The sequence below is a fragment of the Crocodylus porosus genome, unplaced genomic scaffold (genome assembly GCF_001723895.1).
Source record: "Crocodylus porosus isolate Cpor-Errol unplaced genomic scaffold, CroPor_comp1, whole genome shotgun sequence".
In the NCBI taxonomy this organism is placed as follows: Eukaryota; Metazoa; Chordata; order Crocodylia; family Crocodylidae; genus Crocodylus; species Crocodylus porosus.
This window is the reverse complement of record NW_017728913.1, coordinates 13,644,796-13,663,828: the sequence shown is the minus strand read 5'-3', so window position 1 is coordinate 13,663,828 and position 19,033 is coordinate 13,644,796. Positions and strand designations below refer to the sequence as shown.

The window sequence follows — 19,033 nt, the reverse complement described above, 5'->3', positions numbered from 1 at the left end:
AGACCATTTCAGGCTGGACATAAGGAAGAATTTCTTTACTGTCCAAGCCCCCAAGGTCTGGAAGAGCCTGCCATCGGAGGTGGTTGAAGCACCTACATTGAACACCTTCAAGAATGAACTGGATGCTTATCTTGCTGGGATCCTATGATCCCAGCTGACTTCCTGCCCTTCGGGCAGGGGGCTAGACTCGATGATCTTCTGAGGTCCCTTCCAGCCCTAATGACTATGAAATCTATGAGAACTATGCATCTGTCTGGTTGGCATATATGGATTCTATCTAAAGATGAGAGAGTCACTACCAATTTTGTTTCCACTCAGAAATTGTCATTAAAAAGTGAACTTTTAATTTTATTTAATTTAGAATTAATTTGAAATATAAAACAAAATTTCTGATTTAAAAATTAACTCTGTTCAGTTTGGATTTGTATTAAAATGAAGATCAATTATAGCAGGGCTTGGGAAGGGCTTCTGGCTACTAATAAGTGACCTCATGCTCTCTACACTTATGATTCTCCCAGAGTCGGGTATGAGAAGTAACCAACTAACATTAGCTATCCTTAGTTACAGCTATACCATTCTAGTAGCACATTCAATTAAATTAGAATTTGGCCCTCAGATTCCATACCACCCAAGTATAATAAATAACGAGAAAGCAGCCACATTCTCATGCCTTAAATTTTTTTTCTAAGTTACAGATGAGGCAGTATGACTAAAAGAACATTACACTCTCCTCTCACATGCCCCAAGGCATATCTGTTTACCATATTTCACAGTGTATAAATCAGGTTTTGAAAGCCAAATTTTGTGTCTTAAAAATCAAACTCGACTTATGAACTGTGCCACATCAAAAAAGTGGGGATGGGGCTGGACTCGGTACTCAGCTGGCATAGTCCCATCCCCTGCAAGCAATGCTGCCTGGGTCATACTAATACTACTCAGAGGGGATGGGGAAGCACCAGTGAAGCAGAGCACAGTCCCATCCCCTGCAAGTGGTGCTGGGCTTGGCATTCGGCAGCTCTGCTCACAGCAGACAGGGCCAGGCTCAGCGCTTGCCTGGTGCAGCCCCATCCCCTGTGAGCCCAGTGCCACCTGCAGAGTACAGGGTCAGGGCTCTGCTCCGTGGTGCTTGGCTGGCATGGCCTCATCCCCTGCGAGCAGTGCTGCAGCCCAGCTGAGCCCAGCCTTGTCCATGCCCCCATTCCATTGCAAGCAGCATTGGGCTTGGCACTGTTCACAGGGGATGGGCAGGGCTCAGGGCTTGGTTTGGAACACACTGCTCTCAGGAGATGGGGATGGGCTTGGTGCTTGGCTGGCATGGCCCCATCCCCTGCGAGTGGCACCAGAAGTGCCACTCACAGGGAATGGGGCTTCAGCAGCTGAGCTTGGCCCCAATTTATACACTGTGCCTATGAAAATCCTTGCCATTCAAATCAGAAAGCCAGAGATCGACCTGTACACCAGGAAATACGGTAATTTTAAGCATATACTTACTTGTGTGCTCTTCTGAGAAGTGGTTCTTTGATAAGTGGCCACTCGTCCATGCTGGCTAGGGTTTACTGTAGCACACTGTCCTGAAGTGGGGCCACAAAAACATCAGGCAGTAATTTCCTAATCTTTATTCTTGTAGTTTTGTTGAGCGAACTAGCTTTGCCTATTATGTATATTGAGATCCCTATTTTTCTCTATTTGAAGTTAATGTGTGCTTCACCACATAATTCCTTCATACAATTGGTCATATACAAGGGGGGGTCCTGGAATTCTATGGGTTTGGGTTCATCGTAATTAACTATACAGGCATACCTCGTTTTATTGCGCTTCGCTTTATTGCGCTTCGCAAATATTGGGTTTTTTTACAAATTGAAGGTTTGTGGCAACCCTGCGTCGAGAAAGTCTATCAGCACCATTTTTCCATCGGTGCCATTTCTCCAACAGCATTTGCTCACTTCGTGTCTCTGTGTCACATTTTGGTAATTCTCGCAATATTTCAAACTTTTTCATTATTATTATATTTGTTATGGTGATCTGTGATCTTTTGAAAGAAGTTCTACTGTGGGTAAAATGCTATCAAACAGCATCGCATGCTACAGAGAAATCTTTCATGAAAGGAAGAGTCAGTCGATGCGGCAAACTTCATTGTTGTCTTATTTTAAGAAATTGCCACAGCCACCCCAATCTTCAGCAGCCACCACCCTGATCAGTCAGCAGCCATCAACATCGAGGCAAGACCCTCCACCAGCAAAAAGGTTACGACTCGCTGAAGGCTCAGATGATGGTTAGCATTTTTTAGCAATAAAGTATTTTTTAATTAAGGTATGTACATTGTTTTTTTAGACATAATGCTATTGCACACTTAATAGACTAGAGTATAGTGTAAACATAACTTTCATATGCACTGGGAAACCAAAAAATTCGTGTGACTCGCTTTATTGCGGTATTCGCTTTATTACGGTGGTCTGGAACCGAACCCGCAATATCTCCGAGGTATGCCTGTACAGTACTATTTTTGGTGCCCCAGGCATAGACCAGAACCACAGTGCACTAGGTACTGTACAAACACACAACACAAGGAGTCACTGTCTCCAAAAACTTACAACTGAAGTATAGGACATAAAACAAAAGGTGGATACTGACAGAGCAAGGGGATACAGACAGAAGGTTTTTCTTTCTCAGCCTTATTTTTCTTACAAATTGTATTTAAGTCAAGTGTGGAATAACTCCCCACTGCTTCATATAACACATAATTAACCATTTCTGATTTTAATTTGTTTACTTTGCTATTTGTTCTCAATTTTATATAAAAATAAAATGTAATAAAATTAGGTAAAAATGCTTGGTACATATTCTTCTAAAATACTTGTTACAAATTAAATAACCTTTGATATAAGAGCAGGCAGGGAAAAGGCTTTGAAAAAATCAGTAATATCACAGAAATAACATATAAACAACTCTGTCAATAAAACGTGCCATAAGAAGATAACACTTCCTGTGTTCACTGAGTATGGTGTAATTTCCTTAGCTAGTACTGCCTTTTGCCTTTAACCTCCACTAGCAATTAACAGTGTGTTTTAAGTAAAATAAAGATTCAATAATTCAAGGTCAGGCAAATAAGGATAAAGGTTGATGTAATATTAATTATCCAATCAGACATTTGTACTTAGTGGGAGGAATAAAGCTCAAGGTCTTGCCATCTACGAACAACAGATTTATAAAACACAGTGAAAAAAAGGAAGTGCCAAGAAGATTTTTTAACCATTGTATTTGCATGGCTTCAAGAGGCTGCATCACTTCTCAATGTACTTCCCTCTCCTAGGTGCATCTACATGTGAAGTTAAGGCAAAGCAATAAATTCTGGCCCAGTTCATGCCATCAGCTGCTCCCAGGTGCAGCGTTTACGTGTGTGCCGGGGACTGTGGCACTCTAAGCCAGGGTGAAGCAGCCCCAGGCTGGCAGAGAGCATGGGGGGAGCCCTGGGCTCCAGGTGATGGTGCTGGGCAATGGAGGGGCTAGTTGGGGCATGAGGGTGCTACAGTGTGTGGCAAGGCAGTATGCAGCCCTTGCATATTAGCACCCTCATGCCTCAGCCAGCCCCTGTCACCATTTACATGAGTGTTGCAGTGCACTAAATGGCCAGATCCAGAAATGCAGGCACATGCATTTCCCCAGGGACAAACGGCAGCAACACAATACTACTGTTACTTGTCCCCAGGGAATGCCTGTACACGTGTGCTCTGGGACACAGAACGCTGCCCTGGGTGGGCTGGAGGATGCTGAGGCCAGCACCTGGGCTGGCCTTAGCAGTCTTACCTGGGGTCCTGAAGGCCTCCTGGGGCTCCAGCAGTGTTGAACCAGCAACAGGGAGCCTGGCCGGCAGCCAGAGCGTGACTCCAGCTGGCCAGGCTCCAGTTTTGGGTGGTGCACACTGCTGCCATGTATGCCACCTTGCTTTTTTTGACACCGGGATCTCCCACTGGGTTTTTTGACACTGGGATCTCCCGATGTCAAAGCTCCCACCCCCATGCTGCTATGCCTGCATGTGTGGCACATGCATTATGTGGCACTGCAGGTGGGTCTGCAGCATTGCATACTGCACGTGTGCGCTCATATGGACATGCTCAATGAGTCTGCCGTAAGATAGTACTGTCCAGGACAGTACTATCTTATGGCGGATATAATTAATTTACTGTGCCCTAATACCAGCACAGGTGTAGACAGTGATACTTTACTGCAGAGCTAATTAGTCAACTCCACAGTGTAGTATATGTCTAACTGCATCCACTAACACCAAAAACTGTTGGGCAGAAGTCTTAGCTGGTGATTATCAGTTCAGGGCCATTGAATACAATGGAACAACACTGTTTTCACTAGCAGGAGATCTGGCTTTGGTATATTCACAAAATTCTGTGGATGTCTGCCACATCAGTATGTTCCTTAAAAATACATTAATCTTGATGGCCACCACCAGCACTTCACATGTATACACACATGTGCATACACACAGAGTATGATATTCACCCTTCCATTCCCTTCTACCACCCTTACTCATGTGGAAAAGGATACTACTCAGCAAGTTGTCCCAAAAGAAACATTAGTTTTATGACTATAGATCTTTCCAGGGTAGATTCAGAGAGATTTCTCTTCAGCACTGTTACCAAGAATCGCTTCTCTTTCCCATTAAATGGGTTAATAACAGTGAGAACATTAATTACTAAGTTCAATCTTAAACCTGTCAATACATACAAACGTTTAAACTTTAATAGGACTCTTTTGTGCAGTACCCTGGAAGGTGATCTCATTTCCTGTTTAAGATCTTAACACTATGGTCAAAGGCCTTGTCTTACAGTTGCCATCTGTCCAGTTGTTTGCTGTTGTCTCCTCTGCTTTTCCTTTTAATGCCACTCCCAAGATACAACCAGACCTGTGAGTCACTCCTATCCCTTGGCACATGGCTGAATGCATTGCTGCTGTTTACTTTACAGTTCAATCACCACATCTGGCTGGGGGAAGGAAGGGATCGACTCAAAACATAAACTCTGATGGTTTTTTTCTAATCACAGTCCTCTTTCTCTTTACTAATCCTTGAGAGAGAGCAGGCCCTGCAGCCTCTCCCCGCATTCCGCTCATGTTGAGCAGATTCTTTTTGGTATTGGTTGGTGGAACGGGAGTGTGCTCCGTCCACTCCATGCATTGACCTGGTATAGCAGTGCTTCCAGGACCGGTGCAAAAAAAAAAAAAAAAAAAAAAAAAAAAAATTTACTCTGGAAACAGATGTCTTCTGTGGAGTGCCATCAGATGCACCATGATACATCTGTAAACATTACCGGGTGCTGTGCCCTAACTTGAGGTATCTCTGCAAATGGGGGAAACTCCCTGCTTGCAGGTGTGTTCCTGCCCCCTCCCTCCCCACCCCCATGTTGAGGAGCAAGCATGCCTCTGGAAGCGGAGAGGGGAAACTTCCTTAGGTGCATCTATCTGTGCTACGACATGAGACATGTGTCTGCAAGCGCAGTCCCCCTGGAAACTCACAATGAAAATTTCCTGCAAACACAGAAGGGGAACTCTCGTGGGAGTTTCCTGTTTAATACTTGCAGATGTGAGTCAATGTTGGAGATTCCCTTGCTCCTCAATATGGGGGTGTGTCTACAAGCAGCAGAGTTCTCCACTCACCCCAAACTTGCTCCTGGGCCTGAATGAGTGGGGAATCCTGACTTCCCTGCTTACAGAGAGGCAACCTAAGATTACTCAGGGTTCCTCTCTATAATGGGGGAAGCTAGGTGGATGCTCCGGAGGCTTATGGGATACTCATATTCCCAGAGCACCTACCTTTGGTGGCTGGAGAAAGCAAACAGATCAGGCTGCCCATACTCTCCCACCACAGAGCTAATAGACATCTGCCACAAAAAATAAGTGGCAGAATCTATGACTACTTGTTACTGTGCCACTGATTTTCTTCTCATGTGGTGCAACAGAGGGTAGGGATGTCTATTTGCTCACCATTTGGGCCAGCATAAAAATTTTTATGTCGGTACAAATGAGGTGTTGGGTAATGTCTGTTTCCACCCTTATCGCCTGCGCAGACTTAAATACACAAGATGTATCCATGTTACATCTTGCGTATTTAATATGTTGCCCTACCAAAAAACAAATCTTACTCATAATTTTCCATATCCTCATTTTTGTTGTCAAAGTTCAATTTTATTTAGCCATAGTTGGTCACTCACTATTTAAATTCCTAATTTCCCCTCCTCATTTATATCTTTCTATGGGTGTTGTAGGAATCAAACATTTAGCGTTCCATTCCTAGATCTGCCTCTGAATTGATATCACCTTAGATAAGTAAACGATTTTCCATGCAACATTCTCCCCATATGTGAAGTGAGAGATAAATAATTAAACAGGTTTCATTGAAAATAAACCTCAGATAAACTTTGCAATTCATTAACATTTGTAAAATGCTTTGAGTTACCTAAATGAAGAATGCTATAGATGTGAAAAATGTTATTTCATTACACTAAAACCCACAAACTTAAGGCTATGTATGTTTTCTTCTGAAACAGAAAGCACAGAAATTCTGAGATGCACATCAAATATGGATACATATTTGCTTCTTGGCAATCCATCAGTGTTTCTACATGATATTACTGCATCTATGTTACAGCAAAACAAAGATATCACACACATCTGTAACCAGGGTGTTATTCAAAATGACATATTGCCCGAACAGCTGACATTTTGAAATCATTTCACAAACAAAAGGTGGGGGGACACCTTGTTTTTGCCAAAGATTTTCAAAACTCTAAATGTTTTGCCCAATTCCAAACAAATGCACAAAATATGCTTTTTACCCATTTTCCAAACTTGCTGTACAGTCAGTGATACCCTTATAACTGATCCATAGCTTATCAATGAGAGCTTACTGTCCTGGGAGTTGGAAGGCCAGGCCGGAGGTACTTTGAATAAAATTAATTATAATTATTAGCTATAATATTTTATCTTATAATTTGGTAAATTTTATGTTGCAGACTCTTGACCTTCACTTCTTATGATGTAGCTAAATTGGGCTATAGGCCAGATCAGTGGTCTATGACCTAAGTATTGTCTAGGGTGTGAGCCCTAACGTAGTTCTTTGTGGGGATCCAGCAAGGAAAGCTCATTCCTGGTCCATTCTTGATTGATTTCACACCTACAGCACCTGAGACTTTCACAAAAAAATTTTAATAATGATTATTTGTCCAAAACAGCATATAAGACACAGGTATGCAACAGTTAGTGAATTGATAAATCCAGTGGTGAGATACTTGGCGTCTGAAAACCATTTATGCAAACTATATGCCAAACCTACACCAAGAATTCAACCTGCAAAGTATTTGCCAAAAACAGCTTAGTGCAGAAAAAAATTCAACTGATTGGTGCTCTGTTTCTAGTATAGTATGAAGATGCAGTTTAGTCATAGCAGATGGTTGAGCTGCTCCCCCTGGTGTTTTCTTAAATGTTTACTTCAAAGAACATGCTGGCTGCTGACAGACATGAAAAAAACGAAACAAAACAGCACTTTACCAGAAGAGGCAGCACGTTAGTTCAACTCGGCTCTGCAGCATCTGCATAGATCGGGCTCTACAGCGGAGCTTTGTGGTATGTTTATCTAATAGCTAATTTAGTCAGTTATTAGATAAATGTGCCAAAAAGCCCCACTGAAGCACATAATTTGACCTGGCTTGCCCAACATCTGTATAAATCAACGCAATGCCTCTCCTGGGTATGCGCTCTTCTCAAAGCAGGAGCGCACCAAACTGAAAGTAAAGTGCTGGGGAGGGGGCAGGAGTTTTCATGTCTATAAGCAGCCATGTTGACTTTCCAGACAGTAAATAAAGAGAAAAGCTTTTGTAAAGCTGGCATGGCAAAATTGAACGATAATAAGTTTGGTAAACACAGTCCTGACATCTCTTTTCTTTTAAAGCTGAAGTCTAAAAAGTACTGTAAGTTATTTAAAATAAGATATAAAAATAAAATAATGGCTATCAGACCTTAGAAAATCCTTGTCTCATGTGCTACCTTCTCTCATTGTATGGGTATCCAAATGTGGAATGGGAATGAGGACTTAATTTCCTGTAATATTACCTAGAGCAGGAAAGGATTTGCAGTCCCCTCGCCTCCTCCCTTTCCCCTTCCCCCCCTGCAAAACATTGCCAATCCCTGTTCAAGAGCCCTAATCTTAAATTATACACTTTAGAAGTCAGATGCGTTACAAAGTATTTCACTGTGAAGCACTAAATCAGGGGCTGGCAACGTTTTGAGCTAGAGTACTAAAAACACAACCTCCACCCACACCTTGACCTGGCATGCGAGGCTGAGCTGCAACAGGCCTGGTCCTCATTGCTGGCAGTAGCTGCATGTACATCTCTGGGAGAACGGCAGAGGAGGGACTGGGGTTATACTGCCCCAGGCTTTTCCCTCCTGTGTACTACAAAGCACACGTGCACCCACTGCCATCTTGGAGCCAGTGCTGGGGCTCCGGACCCTGGTACAGCTGTTTGCAGCCTGCTCCCTGCCTGCTGGAGCTGCCCAGGGCTGCTTCAATAGGGTTCCATGAGCACAATATACAGGCTGACTGAGGTACAAGGATGTTTCAGTATGGGGCTAGCCAGCAAGCAGCCCTCCCACTGAAGCAGCCTCATGCCCCAGCTAGCTACTCCGCAGCATGTATAACCCTGTTAGAGCAGCCAGCCCAGAGCTGTGCTGATGGGGTTCCACATGCTGCAAAAGGGTTGGATGAAACCCAAGGGTGCTGCAGCATGAGGGCTGTTTGCTGGCTAGCTCCGCACTGAAGCACCCTGGGCCTCAGCCAGCTGGGGCAGCATCCACACATGTGCTGCTATGCACAAAAAAACACTTTGCAGCAGGTTAGGACTTGTTTGCTGCACAGTTAATTAGGCAACTGCACAATCAACAGCTTGTATAAACTCATTGCTTACCAGACTGTTGATGCTGCTGTGTCCATCTCCTCTGGGCACTCTGTACACTTGCTGAAAAAGAATGGGGTAGCTGCCCAGTTATGACCCCAAGTAGGAAATGTGGCAGATGCAGACACTAATTATGTTTCAGAAACAGTCATGATGGAAACTTCGATAATGTGGCCACCATAACTTGATTTGTGAGTAGACAGGCTGAGGGCAAAGTAGTTACTGAAAAAAAAATAGTTGAGGTATAGTCAGGGCCTTATACTTTCCTAAACATGAATTAAGATATTAATCCTACACTTAATCCTAAGAGTATCCTATGCATACCCCTAAAGTTAAGTACAGGCATGTTAACTTCCATGAGATACTATACTTCTATAAGCAATACTTAGGATTTCTTTAATTATTTTTCCTTACCCATTAATAGGGAGAAATGATGTAATTATAAAACCAAATCTAGAGATGTCCTATAGGACTCAAAGACACTTAGTTTGCCTGCATTTTTATTTAATCAGATTTTTAGAATTCTGTTTCCCTTTCCTACCAAGCCCACTCCCACATCTTCCTATAATTTGACCCCACTGTTATTAGTGTGATTTTAGGTTTGTGATTTTATTATTATGGAAAGTGTCACAAAAATCCCATGTGCCCTCCACACATGGGGGAAACTGAATCTCATCTTTTTTCAACAAAGCAGTAAGTATACAAGGGAATCCTGGGGCCCTGTTGGTTTAGGCCTAGTAGAACCTATTCACAGAGAGAGGATCACTAAAGGGTTCTCACTTGATGGGAATACTACCCAGTTCCTACAGACTACAATATTTTTACTGCAACATTGCATATGAACAAGAATTGGTCTTAATTATAATTGTCATTATTTTAAAAATAGATTAATTTGCATGCCAGAATGTGCTACAGCACATATGATTTCCTTTCTACTTGTACATGCCTCATAACAGATAGCTGAACTTAGATATCTGATCCTGTCATAAAACTAATCTTTGCTTCTACTTCCCAGAACGTGTTATTCAGAAAATGAAGTATAGCAACACAGGCAGGTAGATTGCCCAGTGTTGTGTGTCAACTAATATCCCCACCCATTTAATTTTCTATAAAAGCCATTAATGAACAGTGATCGACAATAAAAAGGAAGCTCTTTGTATTTGAGCCTTCTTTCTCCAACAAGGACAACATAAATGAACCCATTTGGGAAATGCAGTGGACTGGATGTTGGAGGTATGTAATAATAAATATAATGCATAACCTAGTAGTTTTACCTAATTTAAAATGGATTTCTACATCCAAAAGGGGAAAAAATAATTTTCCTTTACTTCAGAGCAAATTTCCAAATAATAATTAGTATGTAGTATGAAGAAAGAGAAAAGAAAATAAGCACTGTAAAAAAGGGATTGTTCTAATGTGTGTAAGTGGATTGTTTGTTTGCCTGTAGCCATTGCTCCTTTACATACTGAGAACCACTTGCTTTTATTTCATATGTTGTTTTAAATTGTTCTCTTCTGAGTGATGAAATAGACTTTAATAATTAATAGATTTCTAAGGTCAGAAGAGATGCATTGTGATATAATCTTATGCATAACACAGACCATAGAACTTCCTTGAATTAACTCCTCCTTAGGTCCAGTAATTCTGACTGAAATAAAACATACATTCTAGAAAAGCATTTAATCTTTGTTTAAAATGTATGTTAATGAAAAAGTCATTGTGACATTGTGACATTTGGTGAGCTGTTATAATGGTTAATTACCTTCATCATTAAAATTTGAACCTGGTTTCTCATCTGAATTTGTTTAAATTTAAATTCCAGCCATCAGATCTTATTATCACTGCTATATTAAAGAGTTTTCTATTATCAAATGTATATTCCTCACGTAAGTAATTGCAGACTAATCAAATCAGTTTTTAAGATTTTGTTTGATAAACTAAATAGATTGATCAGTTTGAGTTCTCACTATCAGCCATGTTTTCCAATGAGATAATCAATCTGTGGATCTTCTCCATTCTTCTCGATTTTTTCAGCACGCTTCTGGCAGCATGAACATCAAAATTAGAGACACAATATTCCACTTGGAGCTGCATAAAAAAACTTCCTGCCTCTTCCTATACAATATTCCCCTGTTTATACATCCAAAGATTATATTAACCCTTTCAGCCACAGTATCAGACTGGGAAAATCATGTTCAACTAATTACCTACCGTGGTTTCTCCATCCTGTCAGTATAGTTTGGTTCATTTTTCCTAGATGACTTGACAGCTAGCCATATCAACATAGTTTCTGTTTTCATTGTGCCTGGTTTACTAGGTGACCCAGATTATATCAGTGACTTATTTTCTTTATTACTTATTTTCTCCTCAATCTTTGTGTCAACAGTTAACTGATCAATAATGATTTTGTTTTTTCTTTTATGTGACTGATAAAATATTTTATATACTTATTATGTGTATCAATGAAATGCCTAGAGTAGGACTTCTTGTGCCTGATGTTACACATGCACAAAAAAAAAGAGAAAGCCCTCGACTCAAAGGCTAGGGTCAGAAGTTACACATAAACTAGTTTAAATTTTTAGAAACTGGTTTAAACCTGTAATAGAACCAAAGTTCAGTGCGCTTAAACTACGTTCAAAATGGCCAAAACCATTTTAAGATAAACCTGGTTGGATGCAGTATCAGACTGAACTGAACTAGGTCGAACCGGTTTATACAACTTCTGTCCCAGACCCCTTCCAGGGTCAGAGCAGCCCCACACATTCTTTTCCCCTCCTCCCCACTCGAGTGGAGAGGTGAGTGATGTGACCAGACACTGGCCAGGCCGGCAAGTTGAGATGGAGGGGAGGGAAAGGGATTTGAAGTCCCTCTGCCCAGAAGGGACCCCAGCCAGGGTCTGCAGGCAGGGGTAAAGCAGCTCCTGCCTGACTTTTCCCTTGCTCCCCACTCAAGCAGGGAGCAGGGGAAAGCCAGGCAGACCCTGACTGGGGTCCCATGTAGTAGGGGGGAGAGTTAAACCCCCCTCACTGGTTCCAGACCAGACCCAGGATTTGCCTTGGAAGGTAGGGAGCAGCCCCTGCCATGCTTTTGTCCCCCACTTCCCAGTTGAAAGGGGGAGGGCAGATTTGCCAGGGTTTTCTACCTCACTCGAGCAGAGCCATGACCCGGCCCAGGGTTGGCATGCAGAGGTGGGAAGGGAGGGATGTTTGAGCTTTCCTCCCTCCCAGCCTGACTGTGCAAGCCCTGGGATGGGATGTGGCCATGTCCCTCCTCCACTGGAGTGAGTAGTGAGGCAGGGCAAAAGCCTGGCAGGGGCTTCTCCCCCACCCAGGGAAACCCCAACTGAGGTCTAGGACCAAGGAGGGAGTGAACCCCCCCCCCTCCTCTACCGCAAAGTACCCAGGCTGAAGTCTGGCCAGGCACCCTGCTCTCCACTCAAGCTGGGGGGTAAAAGCCTGACAGGGACTGCCCCTATCAGACCCTGGGTGGAGTCCCATGCATGACTGAGAGTGGGTTTAAAACCCCTCCCTCCCTGCCTCAGTGTGCAATCCCTGGGGCATGGTCATGCCCCCGATCTCCGCTGAAGGAGGGGGGAAGGGAGCAAAAGCTTGGTAGAGGCTGCCCCACCCCTCACCAGACAGACCCCAACTGGGGTCCCCTGCAGGCCAGGGTTGGGTTTAAAGCCCCCTGCCCCCCTCTCAGAATGGTGGCTTAGAACAGGAGTGGGGAGCAGGGGAAAAGCTGGTAGGCATTCCCTCACCCCAGACAGACCCAGGCTGGAGTCCCATGTTGGCCAGGGAGGGAGGTTTAAAGCCCCTCTTCCTCTCACCTCAGCATGCTGGCCCCAAGCTGGGGCTTGGTCACACCATCTCCACATAAGCTGGGAGGCAGGTGGGAAGCCTTGGAGGGCTTCTCTCCTCCCTTCCCCTTGGCAGTGTCTAGAAGGCATGCTCTAGCACCCCCCAGCTTCTGACCTATGTCACTGTAGGCATGTGGCTGCATTTTCAGAATCAGAACTGAATGTCTATTCACTTATCTGGTCAATCTATGCAGTTTAGACTAACCTGCAAAGATTGAATTGATTCAGCCTTCAGCTTTTGACTGCCTGTACTTAATCAAAGAGTTCACAGTCATAAGTATAACAAAGTCTGGTCAAGAATTGATCTTTATGAGATGCCATTAAATCAGATATATTTCATAAAATTTCATCATTTACAATTACATTTGCCTGCTATGTTGATGTTACATACTACAGATTTGTATCCCACAAATTTCTTAATCAAACTATAGTGAGACACCAAATCATACACCTTACAGAAGGCAAGAGTATTGATGTAATCTAATTAATTATCCAAACATGTAATGCTGTAAAGTGATAAAGTTAAAAAGATTTGCTTAGGCCCATGTTGACTGGTAGTACCTATATTACCGAGGTTCAGTCTAATTCATTTTGTCTTGTATTAGTCTTTCAATTATTTTATTTTATTTAATATCATGACAACCCCCACAACAAGCCTCAAATCCCAAAATGCACTGCCGTTCCTAAATTATATACCCAGAATCTCTGACAATGCATTGGAAATGGAAAGTGTTTTCATTGCAAATATGCAGTCATACCTCTTTGCTCTAATTTATTTAGACGTTACTTTTGGTCTTCTGAAGTAGATACATTTTTTCAGAAATCTGTAAGTAACAGAGGGTATGGAACAAGAAAGTATATTGGCTTAAACTTAAAGGAATGCATAATTTCTATGTCCACTCTACCACACAGTACTTGGAAGCTAAATCAAGGCAGTTTACCCCTGAATGAAACTACTAAATAGCATGATTTAGTTGACATAAAACAGATGCATGTAATAGTCATAATGGAGTAACTGATGACTGTAAGTCACTCCACCTCATCTTTTCAGGTCAGGACATCATTGTCAGTCCACACCAGTAAATTTTCTTGAAGAGCCCAATCCAACAAGCCCTTACCTGATGGGATACAAATTGCTCCTTCAGTCTAAAGATAATTGGTAGCTTCAGCTGTTATTGCCAAAAATTCCACAAGCACACATGCAGTATTCTATATGCATATTGCAGAGCAGTGCTGGAATTTAAGTTTAGTTGCATGCTTGCATAACAGCTATGAGATGATATTTTGTTGTATAAACTAGCATGATAAAATAAAAAGCATGGGTGTCAGAAGACTCAGAGATAACTAGAACCCTTACTCCAAACAGCAGCAAATAGGAGCAGAGATAGGGATAACCTCTGTATGAAAAGACTCTGCCATTCACCCAGCTAGGACAAGATAACTTTTTTTGCCTTGTGGGAAGCAGCTGTCGGCACATGCTGTTACAACAACTACTTCTCAGAGTCTAAGCAAACTTCAGATCCAACTAACATTGCAAGCAACAACAGCATACATGTAAGCCAGACATGCCACTCAAGTCTGTTGCTGAAATGTGAAATCTAGGGTACTATGTGACAATCTCTCTACAAAATTCTATTCAGCAGCATTAAGGGATTTTGCCTAGTTCCCCTACATCAGTACAGGAGGATGGGTTCCTAGAGTGTCATCCTTCCTTATGGATAAGATTTAGATCAGACTCAATAGAACTAAGAGAGAAACTTGGGAATAAAAAAAATGTAACTAGGAATAAATATGTATGGTGGGATTTTCAAAAGGTATTCAGCGCTGGCCTAACTGCTTCTACTGGAGTGGATGAATTTTTAACCATGACTCCAAAAAAAAAGAGGGGGGAGGGAGGAAAGGGAATCAGGCAAATGTAGAGTTTATTTCTGAGACACAGTTCAGAAGCTTATCAGAAGCCGAGGAGACACATAGGTCCGACTGTTTTCAGGTTCAGGCCATTATTTTTTAATCTTTACCCAAGACAAAGGTTCTGTTTTTTGTATGCATCCCTGAATAAATGGGAATACAACCAAACTATTTCAGAAGGTGATCCAAGAGTTATTGTAACAATAACTGATCACAAGTTTTTCCAAAGATTTTACATCAGAAAATGCTGCTCTGACAGCATTGAAATATTTAATCAAATCACAAAGATTTTTGTAGCCTTCTGCTTAAATCGTGGAACCATAAGAGACTTGTTTCAGATTTTTTTGAAATTTCTATTTGAAATGAACTTCCTTTGAAATGTTATTTGAAATATTTTACATAATTTCGTAACATGCCACTAATAATTGGGCATAGAATAATATGACATCCTATTTTATAGAAACAAGATTTATTCTTTTATTTTTTTAATGACACAGTAAGTATGACACTTTGAACAAGAACAGAAAAGGATAAATGGAGGCTTAGTCCTCCAGGGACTCCATTTTTTGCCCTGGCTGCTCCAGCATGCCAGGAGCCAGGAGGAGCTGGGCAAAGGCAGTTTGCCTGAAGCGGGACACAGTGTCCCATAAAACGCACAGGCAGGGGCATACGCTGTGGCACAAAGTATCTGCACAAATTTGCAGCTGCAAATCTGCAAATTTAGACATCTAGACATGGCCAAAGAGAGTAACTGGTGATAGCCCTTACGCAGAGGCAAAACTGGGAAATTCTGAGCTCTGGGTAGCACATCAGGCAGCAGGTGCAGCCAGGCAGTGGTATGGTGGCTGGGAAAACAGGTGCACAGGAGAGAGGATCTATTTTTTTTATTTCTTCCCCCCATGAGTCAATCCCCACTTCTTCTTTGTTATGCTACTGCCCCTAAGCTCCATGCAGAAGCCAGGTCCAAATCCCTACTAACCTTAACATGGTCATAACAAAGATAGGGACCTTAGACCTCTTTATTCCCTCTATGGGCATGTCTACACATGCATTTAAGCACAGCTAAATTTAATGTGCATTAAGATAATGCTCATTAAGTTAATTTTGGCAGGTGTATAACACATCCAGGGACATGGCACTAAAGTAAGGGCATTAAAGTTTGTGCCAAGTCCCTGCAGCCCTGCCATGTGCCCCTAGTGGCTGGGCAGACCTGGCACTAAAGTTAGTGCTGCCTTGTGTCTACATGTGCAGTAATGTGATTTAACTAATGGCACCTAAATTTGATACGTGAATTTGCTGGTATCACATTTATGCATGACTACCATAATTTAGCCATTTTTAATGTGCGTTAAGGGTATGCACATGTAGATGTGTGCCCAAAATGCACATTAAATTAGGCTAATGAGCATTAACACATCTCATGTAGATGTGTCCTATGAGACTATATTAGATGTAAGGAGTAATGAACATAATTCTCATTACAATCAATTTTGAAGTGAGGCATTTAATAACCTTAAATGCCAAGTGGATAAATCACTGATTCTCAGATTCTCAGTCTGAGTACTAAGTGAAGATACTTTGCACTGCTACTATTGTGGATTCTGAGTGGCAGGATAGCCTACTCTCTACTTCACCCTTGCCAATAGAGACATTCTATTAAACTGTTTATCCAATCAGGACTTGGTTTTACATGGTTGTAGTTAAAATGACCTCCTTTGGATGTTTTGTGAGAGAAGGCACCACTCCTAAAGCTCAAAGAATTGCTCACTGATTGCTACCACATGTCCCATTCTTTATTATATATATAAATCCTGTAGCTCTTAAACTATTTCAAATCTAACAAAAATAATTTTTGTATATTAAAAAAACCCAAAGATGTGAAATCAGACTATTCCCAAAAATTCTCCTAGAATCAAACCTTTGAGGTTGTAGCCTTCTGGGTTTTGTTCAGAAACATTCAGTAATGAGTCTGAAGTTATGGGAAAAACCCTATGCTCTTTTTTCATGTTTAAGACTAATGGCCTAGTCCTGAATGCTTAATAGAAAATTACTTGAAACTGGATGCTCAGCATCTCCTAGAAAATGCATAATGGCCTGCAGATTTGATCCATAATTTAGATGCCCCAAGATTCAAGCTTTTGTCATAGCAAACTATACTAAAAGTTTATTTTAATGGATTATAGTGATGTTGTTACAAGAATAAAGTTTATTGTGGTTCTTTTCTTTATAGGGATCTCACTTTCTTTGGGTCTTTTCCTTTAAGATAGTTCTGTCTGCTCTGAGTAAGCTTGTAAGTAAGCTCTCTCAGCAGTCAAAAAATACTTGCAGGAGAGAACTCTTTATGCCAAGAGACATTATTGGAGCTGGTATCCTCTCTAGAGGATTGTTATACTTGGTTTCATGAGGAACATAGGTCACAAGAAGCATTTAAATGATTACATTTGAAAACATTCACAAGAAAACAATATCACTAATCTTTCTTTTTGTCCAATATTAAGGATTATTGAAAAAGACCAGCCTGTATTTAAAAAGGAAAATGTTGCCATATTTGGAAGAAAAAAAGAAGTACAACTATGAGTTTGCTATATCCACTTCATTTCATGGGGTGCAAAATATTGTCCGAACCCCGAGCAAGATGCGCAAGGTGGTGTGGATGCTAGTGGTCTTGGGCTCCCTTGCCATCGTCACTTGGCAAATCTACAATCGCTTCATCTATTATTTGAGTTGGCCAACCACAACTTCAGTGGTAGTTCAGTATGTGGAAAATATTGAATTCCCTGCTGTGACTTTTTGTAACTTGAACAGGTAAGACACTTTTTAGTGCATCATAAATATGGAATAATAGAGTTAAATGTCTCTTGTTTAAAATGTATTATCATTCTGAAGTACATCTATTCAAATTGATGGAATATTAGGGGTGCAAATAGAGGTGACAATTTGCATATATAGACAAAGTGATCTATAGCCATGACCAAACAAGTTCATGGCTGCAGACAGTTAAAAAATGGTTGATCCAGTAAAAATCTGAACCCTCATTGCATGAGGGGTCAGATGACATTTCAAAACATAACGACTTCTATAACTTCTGTCTGCATTGCCTCCCAGCCTCAAGTTCAGTCTGGGGGCTGGCTTTTCAGCCCTACCGGAAGGTGGAATAATGTGTTGGAGCCCCCACCCCCAAGATGGAGGTGGGGCAGGGTTCCAAATCACCCACCCTACCCTCCAGTGCTAGAGAACCTTAAAATGAGATCCTTCTCCTTCCTTTCCCCCCTCCCATTCTGAAAGAGAGACAGGCTAGGAGACAGGAGGGGCTGTTGCTAAAGGAAACCAGCTGCAGGCTCCCAGCCAGTAGCTAGATTCCCCCTCCCCCAGAACCAAGAATGAACTTCTGTTTGGTCCAGGGGGATCGTTGTAACTCAGAACACTTCCTGCAAAGTGTTTTCAGTCACAGCATGCAGCTGCACGTCTGGTCTGTATCCTAAACTGACTGCATATGGTCATTTTTCAACATGCTGGGTTGGAATTTTGCTGCATGATTTTAAATGGAAATGAATAAACACCAGAAGCTCCTGAACAAATCTTTAAGTCTTTTTCTGCGCTGAGAAAAAAACTTGATTATCTAATCATACAAGTAGAGGCACAATCTTTTGGAAGAAAATCGTATGAGTAACACGTTCTCATTGTCATTCCTTAATTCTGGAACACCTTCCCTCTTGGAACCTACCAGAGCCCAAGCCTGGACATCTTTTGGAAGCACTGTAAGACCTTTCTACATCAGCAGGCATTTAGCAAAGAAAGCTAGGCTGGGTTATTGTTTAGTGGGCTTCCATTTTATGTTTCTCCTCTTCTAGAAGTATTGTTTTCTGTTTTATAAGTTATTCTGTCCTATTGTAAGCAGCCAGGTATATCCCATCTCTCACCAGTAAAATGAGCCACAGGTGCGATCCCCAAACCGATGGGATATACCCACAAGGAAAACCTCTGTGACAGAATATACAATGCCAATAATAGAAATCTATTTGGCTATGATAGGCAATAAATTATTGTAGCTATAATGGCAGAATGTTATGGGTAGTCAACACTCAACTATTCAGAGTGTGGTAGCTGGACACAATAAAATGAAAATTTGTTTCTACACCCATCTGTTCCTGTCAATTTATATATTTCTATTTTTAGTAATAGTTTCATAGTTTCTAGAGTCAGAAGGGACCTGAGCAGATCATGTAGTCTGACCCCCTGCCATGGCAGGAAAGAATACTGGGGTCAAACGACCCCAGCAAGATGTTCATCTAACCTCCTCTTAAACACC

The 19,033-nt window shown here is 41.7% G+C and overlaps 1 protein-coding gene across 1 annotated transcript in view; it reads left to right on the top strand.

Moving 5' to 3' along the window:
• The first annotated feature begins 10,150 nt into the window (after nt 1-10,150).
• The window catches only part of ASIC5 (acid sensing ion channel subunit family member 5), a 23,595-nt gene continuing 14,712 nt past the window's right edge, over nt 10,151-19,033 (top strand). The window contains exons 1-2 of the mRNA XM_019534341.1: nt 10,151-10,190; nt 17,223-17,529. Of these exons, the coding sequence (XP_019389886.1) occupies nt 10,151-10,190; nt 17,223-17,529 (347 nt within the window). The remainder of the gene's footprint in view (nt 10,191-17,222; nt 17,530-19,033) is intronic.